Source organism: Erpetoichthys calabaricus, chromosome 2 (assembly GCF_900747795.2).
Source record: "Erpetoichthys calabaricus chromosome 2, fErpCal1.3, whole genome shotgun sequence".
In the NCBI taxonomy this organism is placed as follows: Eukaryota; Metazoa; Chordata; class Cladistia; order Polypteriformes; family Polypteridae; genus Erpetoichthys; species Erpetoichthys calabaricus.
The window spans coordinates 340,772,445-340,797,292 of NC_041395.2; the positions used below are offsets into that span (position 1 = coordinate 340,772,445).

The following is a 24,848-nucleotide window of genomic DNA, read 5'->3' on the forward strand; positions in this document are numbered from 1 at the left end:
TGTAAAAATATGACTGTACCACGTAAGGTTCAAAATTCAAACTAGAGCCAAAGAACACCAGTGATTTAACTTTAGCTTCTAAACACCCAAAGGACTGTTTCACATGAACCGCTTTATGTTGTGGGCCAATTATTAAGATTGTCAGTGTTGAAGAAAATTATAGGACATCTGTTAATAATGAACTTGAGCTTCTCCCATTAGCACGAAGAAACCCTGAAGAGGCCACCAGGACACTGCAGAGCCTATACATTCACTCAAACAAGGCCAATCTACAGTCACCCATTGTGGTGACATGTGTCCTTAAATGGCATTAGCACTAGGGAATGGACATCAAGTGCTGGGACCGATGACCAGTGGATCAGTAATAAGAGAGAGAGAGAGAGAGAGAGAGAGAGAGACTTAAGAAGTGAACATGAGGTTAGCGGATTTATTTGTGCAAAAATACTAACAAAAATAAATGAATAAATCTTAAACAAGGTATAGCGCAGTGGTGAGGCCTCATCTGGAGTACTGTGTACAGTTTTGGTTTCCAGGCTACAAAAAGAACATAGCAGTGCTAGAGAAAGTCCAGAGAAGAGCGACTAGGCTGATTCCAGGGCTACAGGGGATGAGTTATGAGGAAAGATTAAAAGAGCTGAGCCTTTACAGTTTAAGAAAAAGAAGATTAAGAGGAGACCTGACTGAAGTGTTTGAAATTATGAAGGGAATTAGTCCAGTGGATCAAGACAGTGACTTTAAAATGAGTTTAACAAGAACACAGTTGAAAACTTGTTGAGGGTAAATTTCACACAAACATTTGGAAGTTTTTCTTTACGTGGAGGACCATAGATATGTGGAATAAGTGACCAAGTAATGTGGTAGACAGGAGGACTTTAGGGTTCTTCAAAACTGAACTTGATGTTATGGACAAATTAACAATGATAAAGTACTTATTTTTGGCAATTTTAACATACACGTTTGTTGTCAATCTAAACCTTTGGTTCAGGTCTTTTTATCATTATTGGATTAATTTGATTTTATGCAGTATATTAATATTCCATTTCATTCTCTTGATCACACCCTTGATCTCGTTCTTACACGTGGTATTTCATTTAATAATATTGATATATGTGATGTTCCTTTTACTGATCATTTCTCTTTAACTATGGATTTGAGTATTACTGTTGACGTTACTACTACAAGCTATGCCCCACGCTATTCTTGCTTTTTATATTCTTCTATTATATTTGATTTTAAAACCTTATTCTCCAGTTTTGATATACAAGGCCAGTGTGATAGTAGTGATGATTCTGTCTTAGCTTTAAATTCATCATGTAAAATGATTTTAGACTCCCCTCAAAATACACTTTGGCTTAATGACACTACATGGCAGCTGCGCTGCGCCTGTGGAAGTGCTGAATGGCATTAGAAGAAAGATAGGTTGGTTGTACCTAAGCAGATTTTTATGACTTCTCTGTTCAACTTCCAGGATGAAGTTAAGAAATCTAAACATGATTGCTTCACTGAATTGGTTTCCTCTCATTCTAATAAACATAGGGTCTTATTTAATGCAATTAATGCAGCTATTTATCCCCATTCAGACATGGAATTAACCAGTACAGCTCTTTCATGTGAGCAGTTTATCTCATTCTGTGTCCGTACAATTGATAATATCCACTCTGGCATTGTTCCTACTGGTTATGTACTTCCTGCTGTTAATCCTGACATTGTTTTGGAATCTTTTGATGTTGTTTCACTTTCACAGCTAAAAACTATTGACACACTTAAATTTACTTTCAGCTATCTTGAAGTTATTCCATCACACCTTTTTGTTGAAGCCAATGATGTTCTGGATCCATTTTTGTTAGCTATTATTAATGTTTCTATAAGTGAGGGGGTTGTGCTGTCATTTTTTAAAAATGCAGTGGTGCGACCCAGATTCAGATCCTGGAGTGTTAGTTAATTTTTGCGGTATTTCCCAATTGCCATTTCTGGAAAAAATATTAGAAAGAATTATTTATAATCGATTGGATGATCATCTTAACTCCAATGATTTATTTGAGATCTACCAATCTGGTTTTCTGCGTTTTCATGCTGTTGAGACAGCCCTCCTGAAAGTATTTAATGACATCTCTCTCATTACTGACTAAGGTGGGGCTGTGGTCCTTGTCCTCCTGGACCTTTCTGCAGCTTTTGACACTATTGACCATGAGATCTTGCTTGAAAATCTTGTTGGGCTTAAAGGGGCCGCTGTTAACTGATTCAGGCCATATCTTACTGGTAGACACTTTCCAGTGTCCTTCAATTCCTCTTTCTTGTGTACTGCTCCTGTTAAATGTGATGTTCCTCAGGGATTCATTTTGGGTTCTATTTAATTTTCTATACATCTTCATCCTATAGGAGCTATTTTCAGGAAATGTAATATTTATTTTCACTGTTATGCTGATGATACACAGGTTTATATTCCTGTGTGTAACTCTGCAATTAATCAGTTGCACAATTGTCTTTTTGAACTAAGACAATTTTCTTGATCTCAATCAAAATAAAACAGGAGTGCTGATCGCCGGTCCCTCTGCCAAAGCCGTAATCTTAGTGTAATTTTTGACAGTACCATCTCTCTTGAGAAACAGATTAACTCTGAAGTCAAGAGATGCTTTTTCCAGCTTTGTCTTTTAGCTAAAGTCAAACCTTTTTTATCTCCTAGGGACCTTGAGAGAGCTACTCCTGCTTTCATCTTTTCTTGGCTTGATTACTGCAACTTGTATTCTGGAATCAGCAAATCCCTGATTCACAGGTTGCAGTTGGTTCAGAATGCTGATGCTCATTTTTTGGTTGGGGCAAGAACATTTGATTTTGTATCCCCAATATTAGTTTCTCTACACTGGCTACCTGCTATTTTCAGAAATTACTTAAAAATTTAGTTTTTTCCACTTTTTATCTCATTACATGGGTCTTTTCCTACCTATTTATCTGAATTGTGTGTTATACACCAGCCATCCAGAGAGTTTAAATCTACTGGTCAGTTGTTTCTTATGGTCCCTCACAATAAGTGTAAAACTAAAGGGGGCAGCTGCTGCACCTCATCTGTGGACTTCTTTACCTCATTACATTAAGGAGTCACCTTCAATAGATGTGTTTAAAATGAGATTGAAGACTCAATTCTGTTCTCTAGCTTTCAGTGATCTTCACTGATACTGATGGTTTTCCTAGTCTTACTCATCTTCTTTCTTTTCCTTTAATTCACTGCTGGCTGTGTTTTGTTTTATTGTACTTTATTTCTATTTCTATTTACTTTTTTCTTATTTGCAATGGTGATGGACAGGTTGAAAGATGAGATTAAACTGGAGTCCCCATGGACTATGATGTTTGTTGATGACATTGTGATCTGTAGTTATAGTAGGGAGCAGGTTGAGGAGACCCTGGAGAGGTGGAGATATGCTCTAGAGAGGAGAGGATTGCAGGTCAGTAGGAACAAAACAGAATACATGTGTGTGAATGACAGGGAGGTCAGTGGAATGGTGAAGATGCAGGGAGTAGAGTTGGCAAAGGTGGATGAGTTTAAATACTTGGGATCAACAGTACAGAGTAATGGGGATTGTAGAAAAGAAGTGAAAAAGAAAGTGCAGGCAGGGTGGAATGGGTAGAGAAGAGTGTCAGGAGTGATTTGTGACAGACGGGTATCAGCAAGAGTGAAAGGGAAGGTCTACAGGACGGTAGTGAGACCAGATATGTTATATGGGTTGGAGACGGTGGCACTAACCAGAAAGCAGGAGACACAGCTGGAGGTGGCAGAGTTAAAGATGTTAAGATTTGCATTGGGTGTGACGAGGATGGACAGGATTAGAAATGAGGACATTAGAGGGTCAGCTCAAGTTGGACAGTTGGGAGACAAAGTCAGAGAGGTAAGAATGCATTGGTTTGAACATGTGCAGAGGAGAGATACTGGGCATATTGGGAGAAGGATATTAAAGATAGAGCTGCCAGGCAAGAGGAAAAGAGGAAGGCCTAAGAGAAGGTTCGTGGATGTGGTGAGAGAGGACATGAAGGTGGTGGGTATAACAGAGCACGATGCAAAGGACAGGAAGAGATGGAAAAAAATTATCCACTGTGGCAACCCTTAACTGGAGCAGCCAAAAGAAGAAGAAGAAGCAGCATGTTTTAATGTAAGGCATTTTGCCTACAGCACTGCTGATGTTGTTTTAAATGTGCTCTATAAATAAATTGACATTGACATTGAATACGAATGGCGAGCTTTGTTGGACTAAATGGCCTGTTCTCCTCTAGACTGTTGTAATGTTTTAACGTTCTAGTATTTCTGTTCAAAGAAAAAGCTACAAGATCTAACAGGGCCGTGATAAGGTTTAAGAAACACCTCACATTAAAAACCATTCTTCAGGGCCTCTCTCAATAACTTTGCAGAGAGATTTTTTTTCAGTCACCAACACCACCAGACGACCATCAAACCTCCCCTTACTGTTGAGGAAGTCCCTTTGTATTCACCACAGTGGCTTGTGTCGCCTACCATGGATCCTGTTGAAGATACCTCTTCCTTCAACATGCTCTCCTCCCATCCATGTGCTTCTTTTATAACTCCTCCAGGTGGCACCAAAACATATGTCACTTGTTACTTTAGTGCACAGGTTTGCTTTTTGTTGTTGTGTTTTGTGTGTGTTAATTGAGTTGGATTTGTACATGGTGTTGATGTGATCTATTTTTCATTTTCAGCTGTTAACTAATTGATACTTTGTATGTGTTATTATTATTGCTTGCCATGTTTAACTGGGTGGAAATCAGACTAGGAAAAAGTAGGAAATTCAGACTTACGATTATTGTTCTTTTTTGAAAGGTAGAGTGGTCCCTGGGAGATGAAGTGCTCCTGACTTTCTGAAGCCAATGATCTCCTGTACCTGGGTACAGTAGATGTGCTGTTAACACAGCCCTGAGTGCATCGGGTTCCGGGACTTCCAGCAGTACACACAATGACCGTACAGGTCATGTACACCTTAAAATGGAAGAACAATTGTATATATAATCAATTAGCAATGAGTATAAGTGGTCACATTTCAACAGAATACTCTGCTGTGTCTGCTCATCACTAACCTGGCTGTGATCCCCGATGAAAGTGAAGGCTGCCATTCCAAATCTGAACTCTGTCTGGTTGCTGGGGAAGATTATTGCTGTGTCATCCTGAACACACCTGGAAGGTCAGAATTTGACATGAGAATCAGTTGTCTCATATTTAAAAAAAAAAGAGCAAAATAGGTAAGTATTTCAGACCTAATAGTATGGGACATAACCTTAACTGGAAAAGAAATCCTCTTTAATAAAATCCCTGTGTGCGCCCATGTGTCCGCGTGTGTGTATGTCTTCTGGTGAAGTGCACATGCGCGGGGCACAGAGCGATGCTTCAAAGGCCGCCTGACGCATCACACAAGACAGAGAGGGCGGGACCTATAAAATATCGTGCGGCCAATCCAATCGGATTTCAGTAAATGAGGTAAGACCTAAACATAACACACAAAAAATCCAATCGTTTACTGAGACGCGGAGACCAGCTTCCCCAAAGAGGTGGGATTAGTGTTTGTTGTTGTGAAAGTGTTCACTCTGAGGATGTCAGATTTGCGATTAACAAACTTGGCCCGGTAAAGTGTAAAGTGTTTTCCTAAATATACGAATTTTCATGATATTACAATAGGATGACTTTTAAAAGTAGATTTATTTTCGCGCACATAAAATCCATTGCTGGGGAGACGCCATTCATACAATAATCAGCTGCATGCCCGCACAGATTAAAATACTTGCTGGAGAGACGTATTACTGTGAGAGAAAATTAAAGGCACACAATACAGTGACGCATATTACAGCCGCATACAAGCCAGTGTTACTGTAACAGAAAATAGACGGTCCATTGCCATTTAATATAGACTGTTCCTACTAATGTTTATGCACTACTATTCTAGTGCCCTTTATTGTAATGGGCTTAATGTCTAGTAGTTTTATAATTATGTTGTGATACTTGTGTTTATTAAAGGATGAAATGGAGAGTAACTTGTCTGATTTTCTTGGTTTTTTTTTTTAAACATTCAAGTGTGCAATAAATCGAAATTAAATGCATCACATACTGTATGCAGCAATTAGTACAAAATTGTCTTTTGATCTCAGCCCTGCTCACCATGTCGATAAGGAAATGACATGTATCTGAGTTGCATCTTATTGATACAAGCCCAAACAGTTGGCTTGACATGGCTCAGAGATGACTGCAAGATTCCAGACCAGTCAGCCAATTCATTCTAAAAGACGCCTGTCGCCAAATACCCTACGGTTATTAAAACCTTTAATCAAACAGGGATCTCATGATTTCTGCATGAAGGTCTCTGAAACTACAAGAGGATGGTTCTAGGAAGTCTAAAATCTTTTAATCCAGTCATCGTTATGAGCCAAAAGTCATTGTGACCCCTTAAAACTCACTCCTTGTGTAGTCTGCCAATGGTGATATCCTCCAAGACAGCGAACGTTGCCAATTCCTCTTATGTCATACAGCGTACAACACACCCTTTTTATAGACAAAATAGATGGGCTACAAACTAAGGCAATTAGCACTAAGCATATGCATTAGGTGTTATTACCAACACTGAAGACAGCTGTGTTGAGAGGACATGTCAATTACCTCTGATATAATTAGTTCAAGAATATTGGAATATGACTAATGCATCATTGAAATGAGATTTTCTGTTCACTTCATTGTCCTGCTACCTGGAGTTGTTAAAATGGCAACACCAAAAAAAGTTCTGCGTAGGACTTAGGGATGGTCGAGATTTGCCTTAACGTTAAGTCAATTATTTTGCCAAGTTCCTATTTTATAAATCCTGAGTTTTACATAAGAACTGAGTTCCGCACATTTCTACGTGTAAGCAGATTTTACACATGAAGCCCTAGGAGTAGTAGAAGAGTTAGAAGGAATAGACAATCTCAAAAAATGTTTTGAATTTTCCAGTGGCTTAAATGCCATTCTGCCTCATCGACTAGGGAAAAAACTCAAGGTGTAGAATCTTAATGTCACCACAGTCTCCTGGATCATGGACTACCTGACCAACAGACAGCAGTTTGTGAGGCTAAGGAACTATGTGTCAAAAATGATGGTGTGTAATATTGGAGCACCTCAGGGAACTGTCCTGTCTCCCTTCCTGTTCACCCTCCACACAACAGTCTTCCAGTACAATGCCATCACTTATCATCTACAGAAATTTTTAGAAGACTCCCCCATCATAGACTGCATTAATAATCAAGACAAGTCAAAGTACATGAAGTTTCTGGAGGACTTTTTCCTGTGGTGCAGGGACAAAAACTTACAAGTCAATGTCAGCAACACATAAGAGCTGGTGGTGGACTTCCGACATGCCAAAAAGCCTTTAAAACCAGTCATCATTCATGGGGCGGATGTGGAAGTGGTGCAGTCCTACAAGTACCTGGGGGTTCACATAGACAACAAACTGAATTGGTCTGACAACACAGTGGTTCTGGAAAAGAAGGGCCAGAGGTGAGACTGGACTTCCTAAGGAGACTCAGGTCTTTTGATGTGTGCAGCAAACCTCTTGGAAATGATCTACCCGTCCATAGAAGCCAGTGTGGTGTTCTACACTGTTGTCTCCTGCAGAGGCAACTTGAGTCCAAAAGACACACAATGCCTGAACAAGCTTATCAGAAGAGCAAGTGAACCCTTAACACTCTGGAATCTGTTGTGCAAAAGAGGATGATGGCAAAATTGGATGCCATCATGAAAAATCCCTCCCAGGAGGTGCTCTCACTAGGAGTACTTTTTTTGCAAAGGTTCTTTCCATTATGGTGTACTAAGAGGTGCCTTGACGGTCTTTTGTTCCCACTGATATCAGGCAATTCAATTTGTTCTCCCATTGTACTCCCAAGTTCATTTTGAAATATCTGTACAATATACATCTTTATTCCTTTATCAATGGATTGATTGATTAGCTATATTAGCTATCCTGTGAGTTTTTATCTTTGTTTTTTATGTTTATATTTCTGTATGAATATGAATTTCCCCATGAGACTAGTAAAGTTTATTTAATCTAAGTCTGAAAGAGGGATCCAAGCCAGAAGAACCTAACCAAGCCAGAGAGCTAAAACGAAGAAGTGATAGAGAGATGTGTAGTTGATGATTCAGAGGTAAATTTCACCAACTGGACTTGTAACTAGAAAAAATGTTTTTAAATGTTTTTTTGTTTGTTTTTATTTGAATCTGAAACCTAATATGATTAGAATACCATAATGTACTCTTAAAGGAAAACAGGACTTCTGACCAATGAATTATGGGTAGAGGTGGGTCATTAACTCAAAAGTGTGATCCCATGTGCAGGGGATTCCTCATTGTGGACTACTTTAATTTGTTTGAGCTTTTTTAGAATATTTCAACAATCTGGATGAAAAAAGGGCCATTCAGCCCAACAGAGCTCACCAGTCCAGTCCAATTCATTCATTCAGAACAACATCAAGTCAAGTTTTGAAAGCCCCTAAAGTCTTCCTGTGTACCACACGACTTAGTCACTTTTTTCATGTGTCTGTTGTTCTCTGTCTGAAGATAAACTTCTTAATGTTTGTGAGAAATTTACCCTTAACAAGTTTCCAACTGTGTCCCTGTGTTCATGATGAACTCATTTTAAAGTCACAATCTCAATCCACTGGACTAATTCCCTTCATAATTTTAAACACTTCAGTCAGGTCTCCTCTTAATCTTCTTGTGTTTAAACTGAAAGTCTCAGCTCTTTTAATCTTTCCTCCTAACTCATCCGCTGCAGCCCTGGAATCAGCCTCATCGCTCTTCTCTGGACTATTTCTAGCACTGTTATGTATTTTTTGCAGCTCAGAGACCAAAACTGAACACAGTACTCCAGATGAGGCCTCAGCAGTGCAATATAAAGCTTGAGCAGAACCTCTTTGTACTTGTAAATATATATATATATATATATATATATATATATATATATATATATATATATATATATATATATATATATACACATATATATATATATATATATATATATTCACGGCATTCGTAGTCTGTGTCACAATCTGATTGTATGGGTGGTTACCTACCAGGTAACGCTTGTGGTTGGCCAGCAATCTGCTAACATCCGCCACGGTGCCCTCAGTTATATATATATATATATATATATATATATATATATATATATATATATATATATATATATATACTGTCCATAAATATTCACAGCCTTTGCTCAATACTTTGTCGATGCACCTTTGGCAGCAATTACAGCCTCAAGTCTTTTTGAATATGATGCCACAAGCTTGGCACACCTATCCTTGGCCAGTTTCGCCCATTCCTCTTTGCAGCACCTCTCAAGATCCATCAGGTTGGATGGGAAGCATCGGTGCACAGCCATTTTAAGATCTCTCCAGAGATGTTCAATCGGATTCAAGTCTGGGCTCTGGCTTGGCCACTCAAGGACATTCACAGAGTTGTCCTGAAGCCGCTCCTTTGATATCTTGGCTGTGTGTTTAGGGTCATTGTCCTGCTGAAATATGAACCGTCGCCCCAGTCTGAGGTCAAGAGCGCTCTGGAGCAGGTTTTCATCCAGGATGTCTCTGTACATTGCTGCAGTCATCTTTCCCTTTATCCTGACTAGTCTCCCAGTTCCTGCCGCTGAAAAACATCCCCACAGCATGATGCTGCCACCACCATGCTTCACTGTAGGGATGGTATTGGCCTGGTGATGAGTGGTGCCTGGTTTCCTCCAAATGTGACACCTGGCATTCACACCAAAGAGTTCAATCATTGTCTCATCAGACCAGAGAATTTTCTTTCTCATGGTCTGAGAGTCCTTCAGGTGCCTTTTAGCAAACTCCAGGCGGGCTGCCATGTGCCTTTTACTAAGGAGTGGCTTCTGTCTGGCCACTCTATCATACAGGCCTGATTGGTGGATTGCTGCAGAGATGGTTGTCCTTCTGGAAGGTTCTCCTCTCTCCACAGAGGACCTCTGGAGCTCTGACAGAGTGACCATCGGGTTCTTGGTCACCTCTCTGACTAAGGCCCTCCCCCCCGATCGCTCAGTTTAGATGGCCGGCCAGCTCTAGGAAGAGTCCTGGTGGTTTCGAACTTCTCCACTTACGGATGATGGAGGCCACTGTGCTCATTGGGACCTTCAAAGCAGCAGATATTTTTCTGTAACCTTCCCCAGATTTGTGCCTCGAGACAATCCTGTCTCGGAGGTCTACAGACAATTCCTTTGACTTCATGCTTGGTTTGTGCTCTGACATGAACTGTCAACTGTGGGACCTTATATAGACAGGTGTGTGCCTTTCCAAATTATGTCCAATCAACTGAATTTACCACAGGTGGACTCCAATTAAGCTGCAGAAACATCTCAAGGATGATCAGGGGAAACAGGATACACCTGAGCTCAATTTCGAGCTTCATGGCAAAGGCTGTTAATACTTATGCACATGTGCTTTTTCAATTTTTTTATTTTTAATAAATTTACAAAAACCTCAAGTAAACTTTTTTCACGTTGTCATTATGGGGTGTTGTGTGTGGAATTCTGAGGAAAAAAATGAATTGAATCCATTTTGGAATAAGGCTGTAACATAACAAAATGTGGAAAAAGTGATGCGCTGTGAATACTTTCCGGATGCACTGTACATATATATATATATATATATATATATCCATCCATCCATCCATTGTCTCCCGCTTATCCGAGGTCGGGTCGCGGGGGCAGCAGCTTGAGCAGAGATGCCCAGACTTCCCTCTCCCCGGCCACTTCTTCTAGCTCTTCCGGGAGGATCCCATGGCGTTCCCAGGCCAGTCGAGAGACATAGTCCCTCCAGCGTGTCCTGGGTCTTCCCCGGGGCCTCCTCCCGGTTGGACGTGCCCGGAACACCTCACCAGGGAGGCGTCCAGGAGGCATCCTGATCAGATGCCCGAGCCACCTCATCTGACTCCTCTCGATGCGGAGGAGCAGCGGCTCTACTCTGAGCCCCTCCCGGATGACTGAGCTTCTCACCCTATCTTTAAGGGAAAGCCCAGACACCCTGCGGAGGAAACTCATTTCAGCCGCTTGTATTCGCAATCTCGTTCTTTCGGTCACTACCCATAGCTCATGACCATAGGTGAGGGTAGGAACATAGATCGACTGGTAAATTGAGAGCTTCGCCTTGCGGCTCAGCTCCTTTTTCACCACGACAGACCGATGCAACGCCCGCATTACTGCGGATGCCGCACCGATCCGCCTGTCGATCTCACGCTCCATTCTTCCCTCACTCGTGAACAAGACCCCGAGATACTTGAACTCCTCCACTTGGGGCAGGATCTCGCTACCAACCCTGAGAGGGCACTCCACCCTTTTATATATATATATATATATATATATATATATATATATATATATATATATATATATATATATATATATATATATATATACACACATATTTATAAAATCCAACATCTGTCTGTATGTACAGTATGTATGTATGTCTGTCTTCTTTTCACCAGTTCATTCTGCAATCACACTAAGTATCATACTTCGCTTGTGGTACCGATTTATTTATGCGAATTCGAGAGAGAGACTGTGGGCCGAGGGGAGTGCGGCGAGGCACTCCTCAATCATGCACCAGCCTCTGTTCGAGTTGGTCTACCTCTCACCACGTGTTTGAGCGTACCTTACCTCTGCTTAGCTAGCGATGCCTGTTTGTTCAACAGACATTATCATCTAGAGATTGTTAAAGAGTGATGTTTGGCGTTTTTGAGAGACAGATCAGAGCTACGTGTGTTTTAGATGGTAGCTGCTGATTTCCAGAAATATCACGCCAATGTGCTTTTCTCCCTACACGTGGGAGTTGAACACTATCAAATACAGTGGCAAAGTTTGACGTTGGAGCATACCTACCTTCCGCTTGGCCAGAATTACATTTCTTTATATATTGTTATTGATTTTTAAAGTTTGTCCTGTTTTAATTGCTATGTGGGCGGAGCTGTGGAGGACAGCTGGTTTACCATATATGTGCAAAAAATACATAGGTTTTACATGCTATGAGCATATAATTATGACATGCGGATTGTATGACTTGAGTAATATGAGACTTTTTTCATGGATGTTTTTAATATTGTTTGCTGTTGTGCAGTGGTGATCACCATTGGCTCCTGTTATTTCATGCCATAATCCCAACTATTACAACAATAATAAACTCATCCCTTGACACTGGCTTTGTGCCGCTCACTTTTAAAACCGCTTCTGTAACCCCAATGTTAAAAATGTCTGGTCTTGATGTCGATAATCTTAGCAATTTTCGGCCTATTTCCCACTTACCCTTTCTATCAAACGTTCTTGAGCGTGTTGTAGCTTCCCAACTCACTAACTACTTAACTTCTAATAATCTGATGGAACCCTTTCAGTCTGGTTTCAGAGCACAGCACAGCTGTGAAACTGCTCTGCTATGGGTAACCATTGATTTGCTTATGGCAGCAGACTCTGGACAAACCAGCATATTAATTCTGTTTGACTTCAGTGCAGCATTTGACACTCAGGTCAGACATGACATTCTACTGTCCAGAATGGAGAACATGCTGGGTATCTCTGGCACTGCCCTCCAGTTGTTTCAGTCATATCTGACTGATAGGCAAGAGTTTAGTCTTGGCAAGAGCAGGTCCAGCACAGCGCCAGTCATACAAGGAGTTCCTCAGGGCTCTGTCCTCGGCCCTCTTCTCTTCTGTTGCGCCAAACTACATCAGTGACCTTCTCCATCACTATGTGCCTGCCTACCCACTAAGGCCCTCTGATTCTGGCAATTTTGTTGTGCCCCACACTAATCTACACTCCATGGGTGACAGGGCCTTCAGCTGTATAGCTCCCAGACTTTGGAATGACCTACCGAAATGAATCAGGTCAGCTGACTCTATAAATTCTTTTAAAAAGCAACTCAAAACTCATCTGTTCAGGAAGGCTAACTCTGCCTGACTTTATTACCCTTCTCTCAGTTTACCTCTATGTTAAGATGCTCATATAACCTGTATGTGTGTGTGCTAGACCATCAATTATGTTGTCTGTTAGGCTTTGTTTCTCTGAATTACTATCTTACTCTTCTTTATTTATTTATCTGGTTTAATACAATGCTATATACTTTATACCGTTCTTTCTTAAACTCTGTGAAGTGCCTTGAGCATGGGAAAGGTGCTATATAAATAAAATGTATTATTATTATTATTATCCATCCATCCATTATCCAACACGCTATATCCTAACTACAGGGTCACGGGGGTCAGCTGGAGCCAATCTCAGCCAACACAGGGAGCAAGGCAGGAAGCAAACCCCAGGCAGGGCGCCAGCCCACCGCAGGGCACACACACACACACAAACACACACACACACACACACACACACACGCACACACACACACACACACTCAGCACACACTAGGGACAATTTAGAATCGCCAATGCACCTAACCTGCATATCTTTGGACTGTGGGAGGAAACCGGAGCACTGGGAGGAAACTCACGCAGACATGGGGAGGACATGCAAATATTCTTCTTATTATTACCGTATTTATGTGTGTACCATGCGCACATTTTTTCCTGAAAATTAGCATTAGAAAATCAGTTGCGCGTTATACATGAGGAAATTTTTTTCTGTAATGTTTACTTCTTCTGCTTGGGCTCTCTTGCTCGCTCGCTCGCTCTCTCTCTCTCTCGCTTGCTCGCTCGCGCTCTCTCTCTTGCTCTCTCACGCTCTCTCTCTCTCTCGTTCTTTCGTCATGCAACAAAAGCAGAAGGGCATTTCGTGGAAAACGTGCCCTAAACGCTTCCTATACAATCACAACGCGTGTCGTACACAGGGCAAATTTTTCTTTGTAAAAATTGGGGTGCGGTTCTTACACGAGGGCGCATGGTACACAAGTAAAAATGGTATTATTAATTATTATTATTATATCAGAAACTTTATGTCCATTCTCCACAAAAATATAAGATTAAAATTTTTTCTCAGCCGTCACTACAAACTACATGGGGTAAACAACATTGAAAAAAAAATATCACTTTTGGATGGAGAATTCCTATAAATAGCAGATGTGCAATAATATCACAGGTTGTGTCAATATTTAAAATATATGGTAAAATAAACAAAATGGCATGTAACCTCAAAAATGGCTCCCATAATGTAGACAGTGTGATGTGATTGTCACAACACTTACTATCCTTTCTTTTAAGAACTGAATCCAACATGTGTACCTGGGAAACAACCTAATGGCTCATTTGACTGTAATTCCACCTCCAACCGTGGGTTGGCGCTGTTGCCTAGTGTCTCTCCTATGCTTTCATCCATAGATCTGATGATTGACAGAGAGACAAGTCTTCATATCACTTCCAGTTTCTGATTGCCTAAACCCATCTCTTCCTCTCTACCGACCTCGTAACTGGTTCCAACACCATCTGCAGGAATACTATTGTAGCAAAGTATAAAATGTTATTTATAATTTTATTTTATTTTTTGTTATGAACTTCCCCAAAAGAGTTGATCCCTGTAAATAGTTAATAGTATACCAACAATATAATCTGTTGTAGTATGGGCGTTAATTAGCGTCACACCTCACAACCTGCATGCACCACATTTTTGGCTCTAACGCCAGAAGTGCGGTGGACGTTGTAGGGGTAGGTTGTGGTTTCAGTTTCTTTCCCGATTTTTTTATTTCATTTACTTTGTGTTAATAATTTATAATTGATTTCATTTATTATTTAATAGGCAGAGGGGAGAAGACGTTAATGTGATGCTCTGTCTATTTCTTTACTTTTGTTTTGAAAAGGTATGCTATATATATATTTTCTTTTATTTTCATTTGTTAAGAATATATAATTATAAAATGAGGATTTTTTTTGTATAAAGTCTATGTGTATTGTAAATAGTTCTCTTTGGAAAATTGGATTCATTTTTTTGTAAATAGTTTTATATGTAACGTGTTCGTATAAATAAAAATGCGAGAAGCGCGGTGGATGCTGTAGGGGCAGAGGGGAGAAGACGTTAATGTGATGCTCTGTCTATTTCTTTACTTTTGTTTTGAAAAGATTTTCTGGAAGAGGAAAATAAAAGCTCATGTTTTAAACCAACGTGCCTACGTGACAATCATTTACACAACGCAGGGAAGGGCGGATTGCAGTCGGTTATGTCTGAAAGGTGTCACTACTAAATGAAGGTAGATTGCTTTGTTATTTTATTTCTCGAATTATACTGGGTTGCCTCAAATCTTCATGCTCTCTCTGTATTTTTTATTGCACTTGCTTTCTATGTTAGTTTCACTTCCCTTCAATTTACTCTTACTCTTAAATGTCAACAAGTTTGAGTTTTACAAGATATAGTGGTTCAAAGTTCTTAAAACTAAAGTAGGAGATGTAACTAATTGTCAATGTCTGATATTACTGTAGATTTGATTAAGAGACCATCCTAAAGAGTATACATTTTTTAACTTAAGACCAGTCTATCAAAAAATTGAACAGATTGAAAAAAGGTGACATTTACCCGTCTGTAATGATGTCATAGTAGGTTGGGTCACTGGGGTCGTCATGAGGTGTGGCTCTACAGTCCTGAACAAACAACATGATGTTGTCAAGCGGTGAGTCCACACTGATGCCCATGTACAACATCTCGCCAAGTTCCACCCCAATCGGGTACTCGCTGGGGTTGATGATGCTTGTGAAGTCGCTGCTCTCATAAAACTCAAACACGAAGGTGAAGGAGCCAAAGCCGGCTTCAGAGAACAGGTAGCTGGCTTTGTGAGGAGAGAAGGAAGCAGAGGCTGTCCCCATTTTAGGGTAAGAACAACTGAAAGGAATCTCAATCTGGTTTTTTCTGCTTATGACTTGATTGGAATGATCAAATGTTGTAATCTCATTCTCGAAAATGATCTCTGTATCATTTTCCTTAAAACAAAACAAAAAGACAAAAAAAGTGGTACAAGTTAAATATTTTCCAAGAGGTTTTATGAAAGCAGAACACCCAAACAGAAGAAAATAATTAAATTAAATTTACTGTTACTTTTCAGCATTTTTTTTTTTAGCATTAAGTGCCTTGAGCATGGGAAAGGCGCTATATAAATAAAATGTATTATTATTATTATTATTATTATTTTTGAATTTGTAGCAAGTGGTTTAGGATGATTTTCTCCTGGGCTGCTATGACATCCTGTTGTGTCCCATTGTAGCGGTGTCACCAACATGCTTTGCCTTTGCATGTTTGGTATGCATTTCTCTGGAGTTTGCAATAGATAGATAGATAGATAGATACTTTATTAATCCCAGGGGGAAATTCACATACTCCAGCAGCAAAAATATTAAATTAAAGAGTAATAAAAAATGCAGGTAAAAAACAGACAATAACTTGAATAATGTTCAACGTTTACCCCCTCTGGTGGAATTTAAGAGTCGCATAGTTTGGGGGAGGAATGATCTTCTCAATATGTATAATATGTGAATTTGGCTATCTATGACCTTAAGAAAATTACCCAATATTATTTGTGAAAGGTACTGACTGGGCTGGTTGGTGCAAAAAATAATAACAACTAGGAAATGGTAGGTGGAGAGGAGAGGAGAACAAAAAAGTATGAAAATCAGTGAGGAGCTACATAAGAAACACAAAGAAACATAAGAAATTTAACAAATGAAAGGATACCATTTAGTCCATCAAGTCCATTTATTTAGCTAATAGCTAAGCTGTCCAGATTTTTCTTAAAGGTTGTCAAGGCTTCTGCTTCATGTTAGTAGATGTGTTGTGTGAAGTATAATTGTCTCTCTGTGACTCATTTCTAAATTACATAGATAAGACAGAACAGTCAATACTTCATGTTTATAATGTACCCAGCTTTTTCTAATAAATGAATTAACCTAGCAGGCACCGAAGCATACTAAATGCCTAATCAGAGGCTAGAAAACATTTGTAAAGAATGTCTCCTCACAGTGTAAATTTCACACAAGCTATATATATATCTCTATATTTAAAATCCAATGTCTATCTGTCTGTCTGCTTTGCACGAGAGAACTACTTAATGGATTTAGATCAGGTTTTCCAGTTGATTTTGCGACTTCTCTCATGGCGCTAAGTACCATAGTTCGCTTGCAGGAGCAACATATTTGCCCTAATCCGAGACAGAGGCTGCGGACAAAGGGGAGGAGGAAGTGTGATGTCAGGAGTGGGGAGCTGGGCAGGGCCCTCCTCACTGTCCTTTTTCATTGATACGCGGGCGGAGCCGCGGGGCAAGACTAGTAATACATATAGTGCAGGGGTGTCGAACTCCGGGCCTGGTGGGCCGCAGTGGCTGCAGGTTTTCATTCTAACCCTTTTCCTAATCAGCAAGCAGTTTTCACTGCTACTTAACTCCTTTTCCTTTCATTTTAACAGCCCTGTTTTTAAGGATTCAGCCCTCAGAATTGATTCTTTTCCTCATTAAATGACAGCCAAACAGAAATGAGATGTGAAATGAGCCAACGGATGACCAGCTACATTGAAACATCAGACTCTAACCAATTTCACTCCAACCAGTTTCTTAATGAGAAGCCAATTCTTGCTGTTAATTAAGCCCTTTATTTAATTCTGTGGCCTTTTGCTGTTCTCATTCTGCCCAGTAGACATTTCCAAAACTGTTGATTTTCTGTTTTTTCTAAGAATGTTTTGGTGAGGGCGGCACGGTGGCGCAGTGGGTAGCGCTGCTGCCTCGCAGTTGGGAGACCTGGGGACCTGGGTTCGATTCCCGGGTCCTCCCTGCGTGGAGTTTGCATGTTCTCCCCGTGTCTGCGTGGGTTTCCTCCGGGCACTCCGGTTTCCTCCCACAATCCAAAGACTTGCAGGTTAGGTGGATTGGCGATTCTAAATTGGCCCTAGTGTGTGCTTGGTGTGTGGGTGTGTTTGTGTGTGTCCTGCGGTGGGTTGGCACCCTGCCCTGGATTGGTTCCCTGCCTTGTGCCCTGTGTTGGCTGGGATTGGCTCCAGCAGACCCCCGTGACCCTGTTTGGATTCAGCGGGTTGGACAATGGATGGATGGATGTTTTGGTGAGCTGAGAGATCAACCTTAGAGACCTTCACTTTTCTTTATTTTCAGATATTGCGTGATGGGCAGAGGTGAGCTGGTCATATGGTGGCTCATTTTGTGTCTTGTTATAGTTTAGCTGCTAATTAAGGAAAAAAAGACAACTAAGGGACCTGAGTCAAGTCAATTAAAGCTAAATTAGCAGCAAAAACTGGTTACTAATGAAGAAAATGGTTAGAATGAAAACCTGCAGACACTTCGGCCTTTCAGGACTGGAGTTTGATATCCAAGATATAGTGAGAGATCTCATATCAGATCTTGAGGACTTCTTCAAAGAAACCTCCACAGCACTCTGAAGAAATACGGAAGCATGGAAGAAACTGGCAGCACTGTGCACTTGAAGAAGTTATGGAAGCTCCTGAACTGCTCTGACACATATAAATTGTTAAATTATTTTGGAGAGCAAGAGTTATGAGTGTTGGTGATGTCTTTGGAGATGTGAAAGTGTGCTGATACCACGAAACTAATAAAATATATCAGAAAGTGGAAGGGCATTTACCCCTTGGAGGTAAGTGGGGCGAAGTGCCGGTAAGCACCAGTATGCATACATTTACTAACAATACTAATAAAAATAGACCAGAGAAGTGCAGGTATGGCAATCAAGCAGTGATTGAACCTTCTAAATTTAAGAAAACCAAAAACAGTGTAACATGTGTGAAGCGTTCAATTAGTACAGTGGATTCCAGCTGTGACTTGAGGTCTACGACAAGAACACAGGGACACAATTGGAAGCTCGTTAAGGGTAGATTCTAGACCAAAGTTAGAATGGCTTTTGTTACACAGAACTATTGAAACCTGTGAATAAGTAAAGCACATAGTGTGGTAGACATTAGCATTTTGGTGACCTTCAGAACTAAAGTTGATGTTAGTTTGCAGAAATCAGGTAAACAGGAATTGAAGGCTTGATGGGCTGAATTGCCGGTTTGCATCAAATGTAATGAAGAGCCATGTTAGCTACACCTTCAACTGATCCGTTAGCTTGGTGAGCAAACTGAAGAAGGTCAAGAAAAGAATCTGTGACTGACTTGAGAATCTGAAGAATCAGACTTTGATTATTATTGAGGTCCAGGACACTGGTTTCTGATTATCTTCAACTTACATAAAATCTCACTTGTCCTGGTATATTTTGGACTTCATTTATACAGCGCACCCTTTCCGAAAACATCCTCAATAGCCTGCTGCCCAGGCCTTTACCTGATAACGAGTACCGCAGGAGTTCAGAGACACACTCGCGATCAGATGTGTTGAATTTGATGTCAGTGAGCAACGAGGGTCATTTAGTTGCATGTATTGTTCATTAAGGCCCGGGGCCGAAGACTTCAGCACAAACAGGGACATTGTCGTCTTGGTGCACTCGATGCTGGCCTCAATATCTGCAAGAGATATTCATATTTAACAAATGTGATCAGCTGTGCAAATTAGATTGGTTCAAAGGTTAAAAAATTTTGGTGGTCTGCATAATTATAAAATAATTTACTCTTTCATATTGATGTAATTGAAAACTATAACTCCAGTAGACTGTGCTCAAATACAAGGTAAACTCCATTGTTCCTCACTTATTCCCAAGGTATAGAAATTAGGTTAGCTGCTTTAAAATTGAACCCGCTGTGAGTAAGTGATTATGAGTGATGAAGTCATGTCTTATACCTGATGCTACTGAGCTGGACTCCAGGCACTACTAGAATGGTGCACTTAAGAGAATCATATTCCAATGTAATATAGTAGCCAGCTACTAGGGAGCAGTATGCTCTTTATGTATACCAGCTGCACCAGAAGGGGGGTGCAAGTAAACAAAAGAGGTTTAAGGATGGGCTGAAAACATACAATGCAGTTTTCTCCATGACGTGTGAAGGACAGTGGCCCAACAAATGTCATGGGTGCCTGAACACCACCATAATTCTTGAGTGTGGCCAAGAATGAACAACAACAGATTGGAAGTGATCTTAGCCACCAGGTGGTATCACAGAATTGTCTACTGGGGAAAAAGGAAGACCCATCGGGGATATGACAAAAGGCCAGAAGTCCTCTAGGCAGCTAGAAACTGGACACATAGTGTCTTGGTCTAGTTACCTTTGTGTCTTGTCTCTACCAGGGTTGCCAGGTCCTTAAGATTTTATAGCTCAAGGAAAGCTTAATAATAGTGCATTTGACCTATTTAATTGTTTTTTTTATTCCTTAATTAACAGTCAAACAATAATGGGGCACAACGTGAGCCATCACATGACCAGCTAACCTGTGTCCATCACACAACATCTGAAAATAAAGAAAATCCTAGAAAAAAAGAAAATCTACCATTTTGGAAATGTCTGCTGTGTCAGAATGAGAGCACCAGCAAGCCATGGAGGTAAATAACGAGTTTAATTAACAACTACAATGGTCTTCTAATTAAGAAACAGGAGATGGAGAGAAATAGGTTGGAGTTAGCTGGCTATTTGTTGGCTCACTTCACATTTACATTTGGAAAACTAGAAGCCACCATGGCCCTCCAGGATCAGAGTTGGATACCCCTGTCTTATTTCACCCTATATGTTTATTTTTGGGAGTGGCACATCGATTGAATGTTTGCTGTTTTACAGATTGCTGTATGGTGTGATCTTTAAACTGGATAAACTTAAATTGTTATATTAAAACAAAAATCAAAAGTAATAACAATGAACTTCTTTTACTGTTCAGCTGCACTTACTCAATGGGAGAAATTCACTTCTTCCTACTGTCACTACAATGCATCTCAGCTCAGACTGGTACCTGAAAGACAAAAACAATAAAATGAGACCAGTGCCATTTGAGCTCATCTTTACGTTACCTTCGGTTTTTTAGTTTTTAACTAATTTCTTACCCTTCTTGAGTCTCAGCAAAGAAACAAATGGGGACGGACTCGCCTTGGTCATTTTCAGAAGGTGTCCATGTCACTTCTGCTTTTCCGATGAGTGCCTGGTAATCATACTGGTATGATTTTGTTATATTCAGTGGGCCACTGACCATGATGTTCTGTATGCTAGAATAAAGGAGAAAAAGGAAACCAACAAAGTTTATATAAGTGAATGGAAACTTTAGCAACCTGTCACACAAGCACATTCATTCATTCATTCATTCATTCATTCATTCATTCATTCATTTCTCAGTCCTGATTATTCCATTATTCCATAGTATTACGGGGAAGGTACAGCCTGTCCTGACAGCAGCAGTCATAAGGTTGAATGGTGCATCATCGTGAAATTTGTGAGGCTTAACCAGGAATGTTTATTGGGTTCATCTACAGTCATATGAAAAAGTTTGGGAACCCTTCTTAATTCTATGGATTTTTGTTTATCATTGGCTGAGCTTTCAAAGTAGCAACTTCCTTTTAATAGATGACATGCCTTATGGAAACAGTAGTATTTCAGCAGTGACATTAAGCTTATTGGATTAACAGAAAATATGCAATATGCATCATAACAAAATTAGACAGGTGCATAAATTTGGGCACCCCAACAGAGATATGACATCAATACTTAGTGGAGCCTCCTTTTACAAAAATAACAGCCTCTAGAAGCTGTCCTCCGATAGCCTTTTATGAGTGTCTAGACTCTGGATGGAGGTATTTTTGACCATTCTTCCATACAAAATCTGTCCAGTTCAGCTAAATTTGATGGCTGCCAAGCATGGGTAGCCTGCTTCAGATCATCACATAGATTTTCGATGATATTCAGGTCAGGGGACTGTGACGGCCATTCCAGAACATTGTACTTCTCCTCTGCATGAATGCCTTTGTAGATTTTGAACTGTGTTTTGGGTCATTGTCTTGTTGGAATATCCAACCCCTGCGTAACTTCAACTTTGTAACTGATACTTGAAAATTATCCTGAAGAATTTGTTGATATTGCGTTGAATTCATCTGACCCTCGACTTTAACAAGGCCCCAAGTCCCTGAACTAGCCACACAGCCCCACAGCATGATGGAACCTCCACCAAATTTGACAGTAGGTAGCAGGTGTTTTTCTTAGAATGCGGTGTTCTTCTTCCGCCATGGAAAGCGCTTTTTGTTATGACCATATAACTCCATTTTTGTCTCATCATTCCAAAGCACTTTGTTCCAGAATAAATCTGGCTTGTCTAAATGAGCATTTGCATACAACAATCAACTCTGTTTGTGGTGTGAGTGTAGAAAGGGCTTCTTTCTCATCACCCTGCCATACAGATGTTCTTTGTGCAAATTGTGCTGAATTGTAGAACGATGTACAGACACACCATCTGCAGCAAGATGTTCTTGCAGGTCTTTGGAGGTGATGTGTAGGTTGTCTGTCACCATTCTCACAATCCTGCTCATATGCCGCTCCTGTATTTTTCTTGGCCTGCCAGACCTGCTGGGTTTAACAACTGTGCCTGTGGCCTTCCATTTCCTGATTCCATTCCTTACAGTTACAGAAACTGACAGTTTAAACCTCTGAGATGTCTTTTTGTAGCCTTCCCCTAAACCATAATACTCAACAATCTTTGTTTTCAGATCTTTGGAGAGTTGCTTTGAGGATCCCATGCTGTCACTCTTCAGAGGAGAGTCAAAGGGAAGGAAGCACAACTTGCAATTGACCACCTTAAATACCTTTATATCTCATGATTGGACACACCTGTCTATGAAGTTCAAGGCTTAATGAGCTCATCCAACCAATTTGGTGTTACAAGTAATCAGCATTGAGCAGTGACAGGGGAGCCAAATTTTTGCATAGACAGTTTTTCACATTTAATTTAATTTCATACAACTAAATACTGCTTCACTAAAAATCTTTGTTCGGAAAACACCGAAGTAACTCAGATGTTCCTAGGAAATGAAAGACATACCACTGTTATCTTTTTTGTGTTGAAAGTAAACTAAATTATTATGCAGGCTAAGAGGGGTTCCCAAACTTTTTCATATGACTGTACTCTCATCCGTGAAGATTAACAGATACACACAACGATCTTATCCAAAGTCTTGAGTGTTGACAATTGCCAGTCTCTACACAGGGACTCACTATTACCGGCTCTTACAAACATGCGGGCGTTGTCACGACACACATAAAAGTGCAACTTTGACAAGAACATTCAAACATTAGAACAATCTAAACAAGAAAAGCCCATTCAGCCCAACAAAGCTCGCCAGTCCTATCCACAGTACTAGGGTGTTGTACCATGGATGCTACACATTAGTGGTGGTTGAAGTGGCTCCCCACTTACTATGTAAAGCATTTTGAGTAGTGAGGAAAGCACTATATATATGTAAAGGATTATTATTATTATTATTTAGTTCTTCCCTGTTTGGATTATTGCTCATTACACTGTCTCAGTCCCGGATCACCCTTCACGAAAGAAAACATATTCCTACATAGTGGACACAGAAGAGTGTCTCTCTATAGTGCTGGTTGTCATGCTTAGCTGTATGCATTTACTGTAAATTGTATTTTGTACAGTTTGAATGCTCAAATGGCAAGCAATTTACTGTTTGCTACAGTTTTGTGATAAATAACGTGGTTAGTGGTGTTCCTGTCAAGGATTTGTCTGCTGATGCATGCTTGCCCAGTGTAGGCGAATGTCTACGCCAGGCATGTCAAACTCACTACCATTGGTGGGCCGCTTCGACTGCCATACGTGTGTCAGCAGACCGCACTGTAACAAATACTATTATACTATTATACAAAGTTACTGTAGCTTTCTTTCCAATACTGAAAACTTAAAAAAATGTAACACTTAAAGTTTAAAGTTTAAAGAAAAGCAATTTATTTCCATACAATCTCCGTACAACAGCGTACAATTAGAGTCTTAGCCTCTTAGTTAGTTCCTTATATTATTATATTATATTCATTATATTATATTCATTGCTTATATAGGAGCCTTACAGTGTGAGATTTATTTCTTTTGTCCCGACACTTGGCATCTCTTGTTAGTAACCAGTTCATCAATATCAGGCTTGAAATCTTGTGCAGCTGCAGCTTTTATGAGGGATGAAAGGTGCTCGACGGTAAGTCTTGAGCGATGTGGGGTTTTGGTAGCTTTCATTAATGAAAACAATTGCTCACAAAGGTAAGTGCTTCCAAACATAGACAGTACTCTCGATGCCAACTTATGGATCTGCACATACGAGGGTGGCAGGTAAGCATACAAGCCTGGCACACCAACTTCGTCATATTTTGCCTTCAGAACAGAATCTGACTGCAGTTCAATCAATTCCATTTGGATATTCTCTGGTGCATTCTCAATGTTGTAAGAGAACAGCGTAAAGTCCTGTTTGTGTCAACTGAAATCATGAAAACGCTCACTGAATTCATTGCTCAGTAATTCAAGTTGGAAAACAAATTCTCCAAAAATCAAATTTTACTTTACTAAGTTTACTTCAAAGTTTAGATTGTAAAATAAGCCAATATGCAAAAAGCCCCCTGACCTATACAAATTTTACAATCTCAAAATCACAAACATTTGTTAATAAACAACTCACCAACTTCTCACGTCCACTTCAGATCTTCAGTTGCAGTCTGCACTAACTGTTTGTTACAATACTAGCACAAAATTACATAAAACTAGAGCAAAAAAAAAAGTGAAAATATGCAAGCTATTACTCGTGATGGTCAGTTCTGCCGAGTAGCCAGTCTCAGCAGCCCAGCCAGTAGTGTAGCCCGCAGGGGCGGCTCTAAGCTTGTGGTGGCTCTGGGCAGAGAAAGAATCGGTGGCCCCTTCGCCCACCAATGTCAATATGGTATCTTATGCACGGCGGATGGCCACGTCCGTTGCGGACACTGCATAGCCGCCTCGTGCTC

The 24,848-nt window shown here is 40.2% G+C and overlaps 2 protein-coding genes across 7 annotated transcripts in view; one reads left to right on the forward strand and one right to left on the reverse strand.

The window, feature by feature from the left end:
• The window catches only part of LOC114647356 (uncharacterized), a 289,364-nt gene that overhangs the window by 122,402 nt on the left and 142,114 nt on the right, over positions 1-24,848 (reverse strand). For 3 of the 4 annotated variants that reach the window (XM_051923415.1, XM_051923418.1, XM_051923417.1), the window contains exons 9-14: positions 20,921-21,079; positions 20,768-20,829; positions 19,279-19,457; positions 15,525-15,925; positions 5,080-5,176; positions 4,804-4,981 (exon numbers count right to left, since the gene is read on the reverse strand). In XM_051923415.1, the coding sequence (XP_051779375.1) occupies positions 4,804-4,981; positions 5,080-5,176; positions 15,525-15,925; positions 19,279-19,457; positions 20,768-20,829; positions 20,921-21,079 (1,076 nt within the window). The remainder of the gene's footprint in view (positions 1-4,803; positions 4,982-5,079; positions 5,177-15,524; positions 15,926-19,278; positions 19,458-20,767; positions 20,830-20,920; positions 21,080-24,848) is intronic. The other variant, XM_051923416.1, reaches the window with a different exon arrangement.
• The window catches only part of LOC114647358 (probable pancreatic secretory proteinase inhibitor), a 161,537-nt gene that overhangs the window by 43,846 nt on the left and 92,843 nt on the right, over positions 1-24,848 (forward strand). The gene's annotated exons all lie outside the window — the stretch shown is intronic.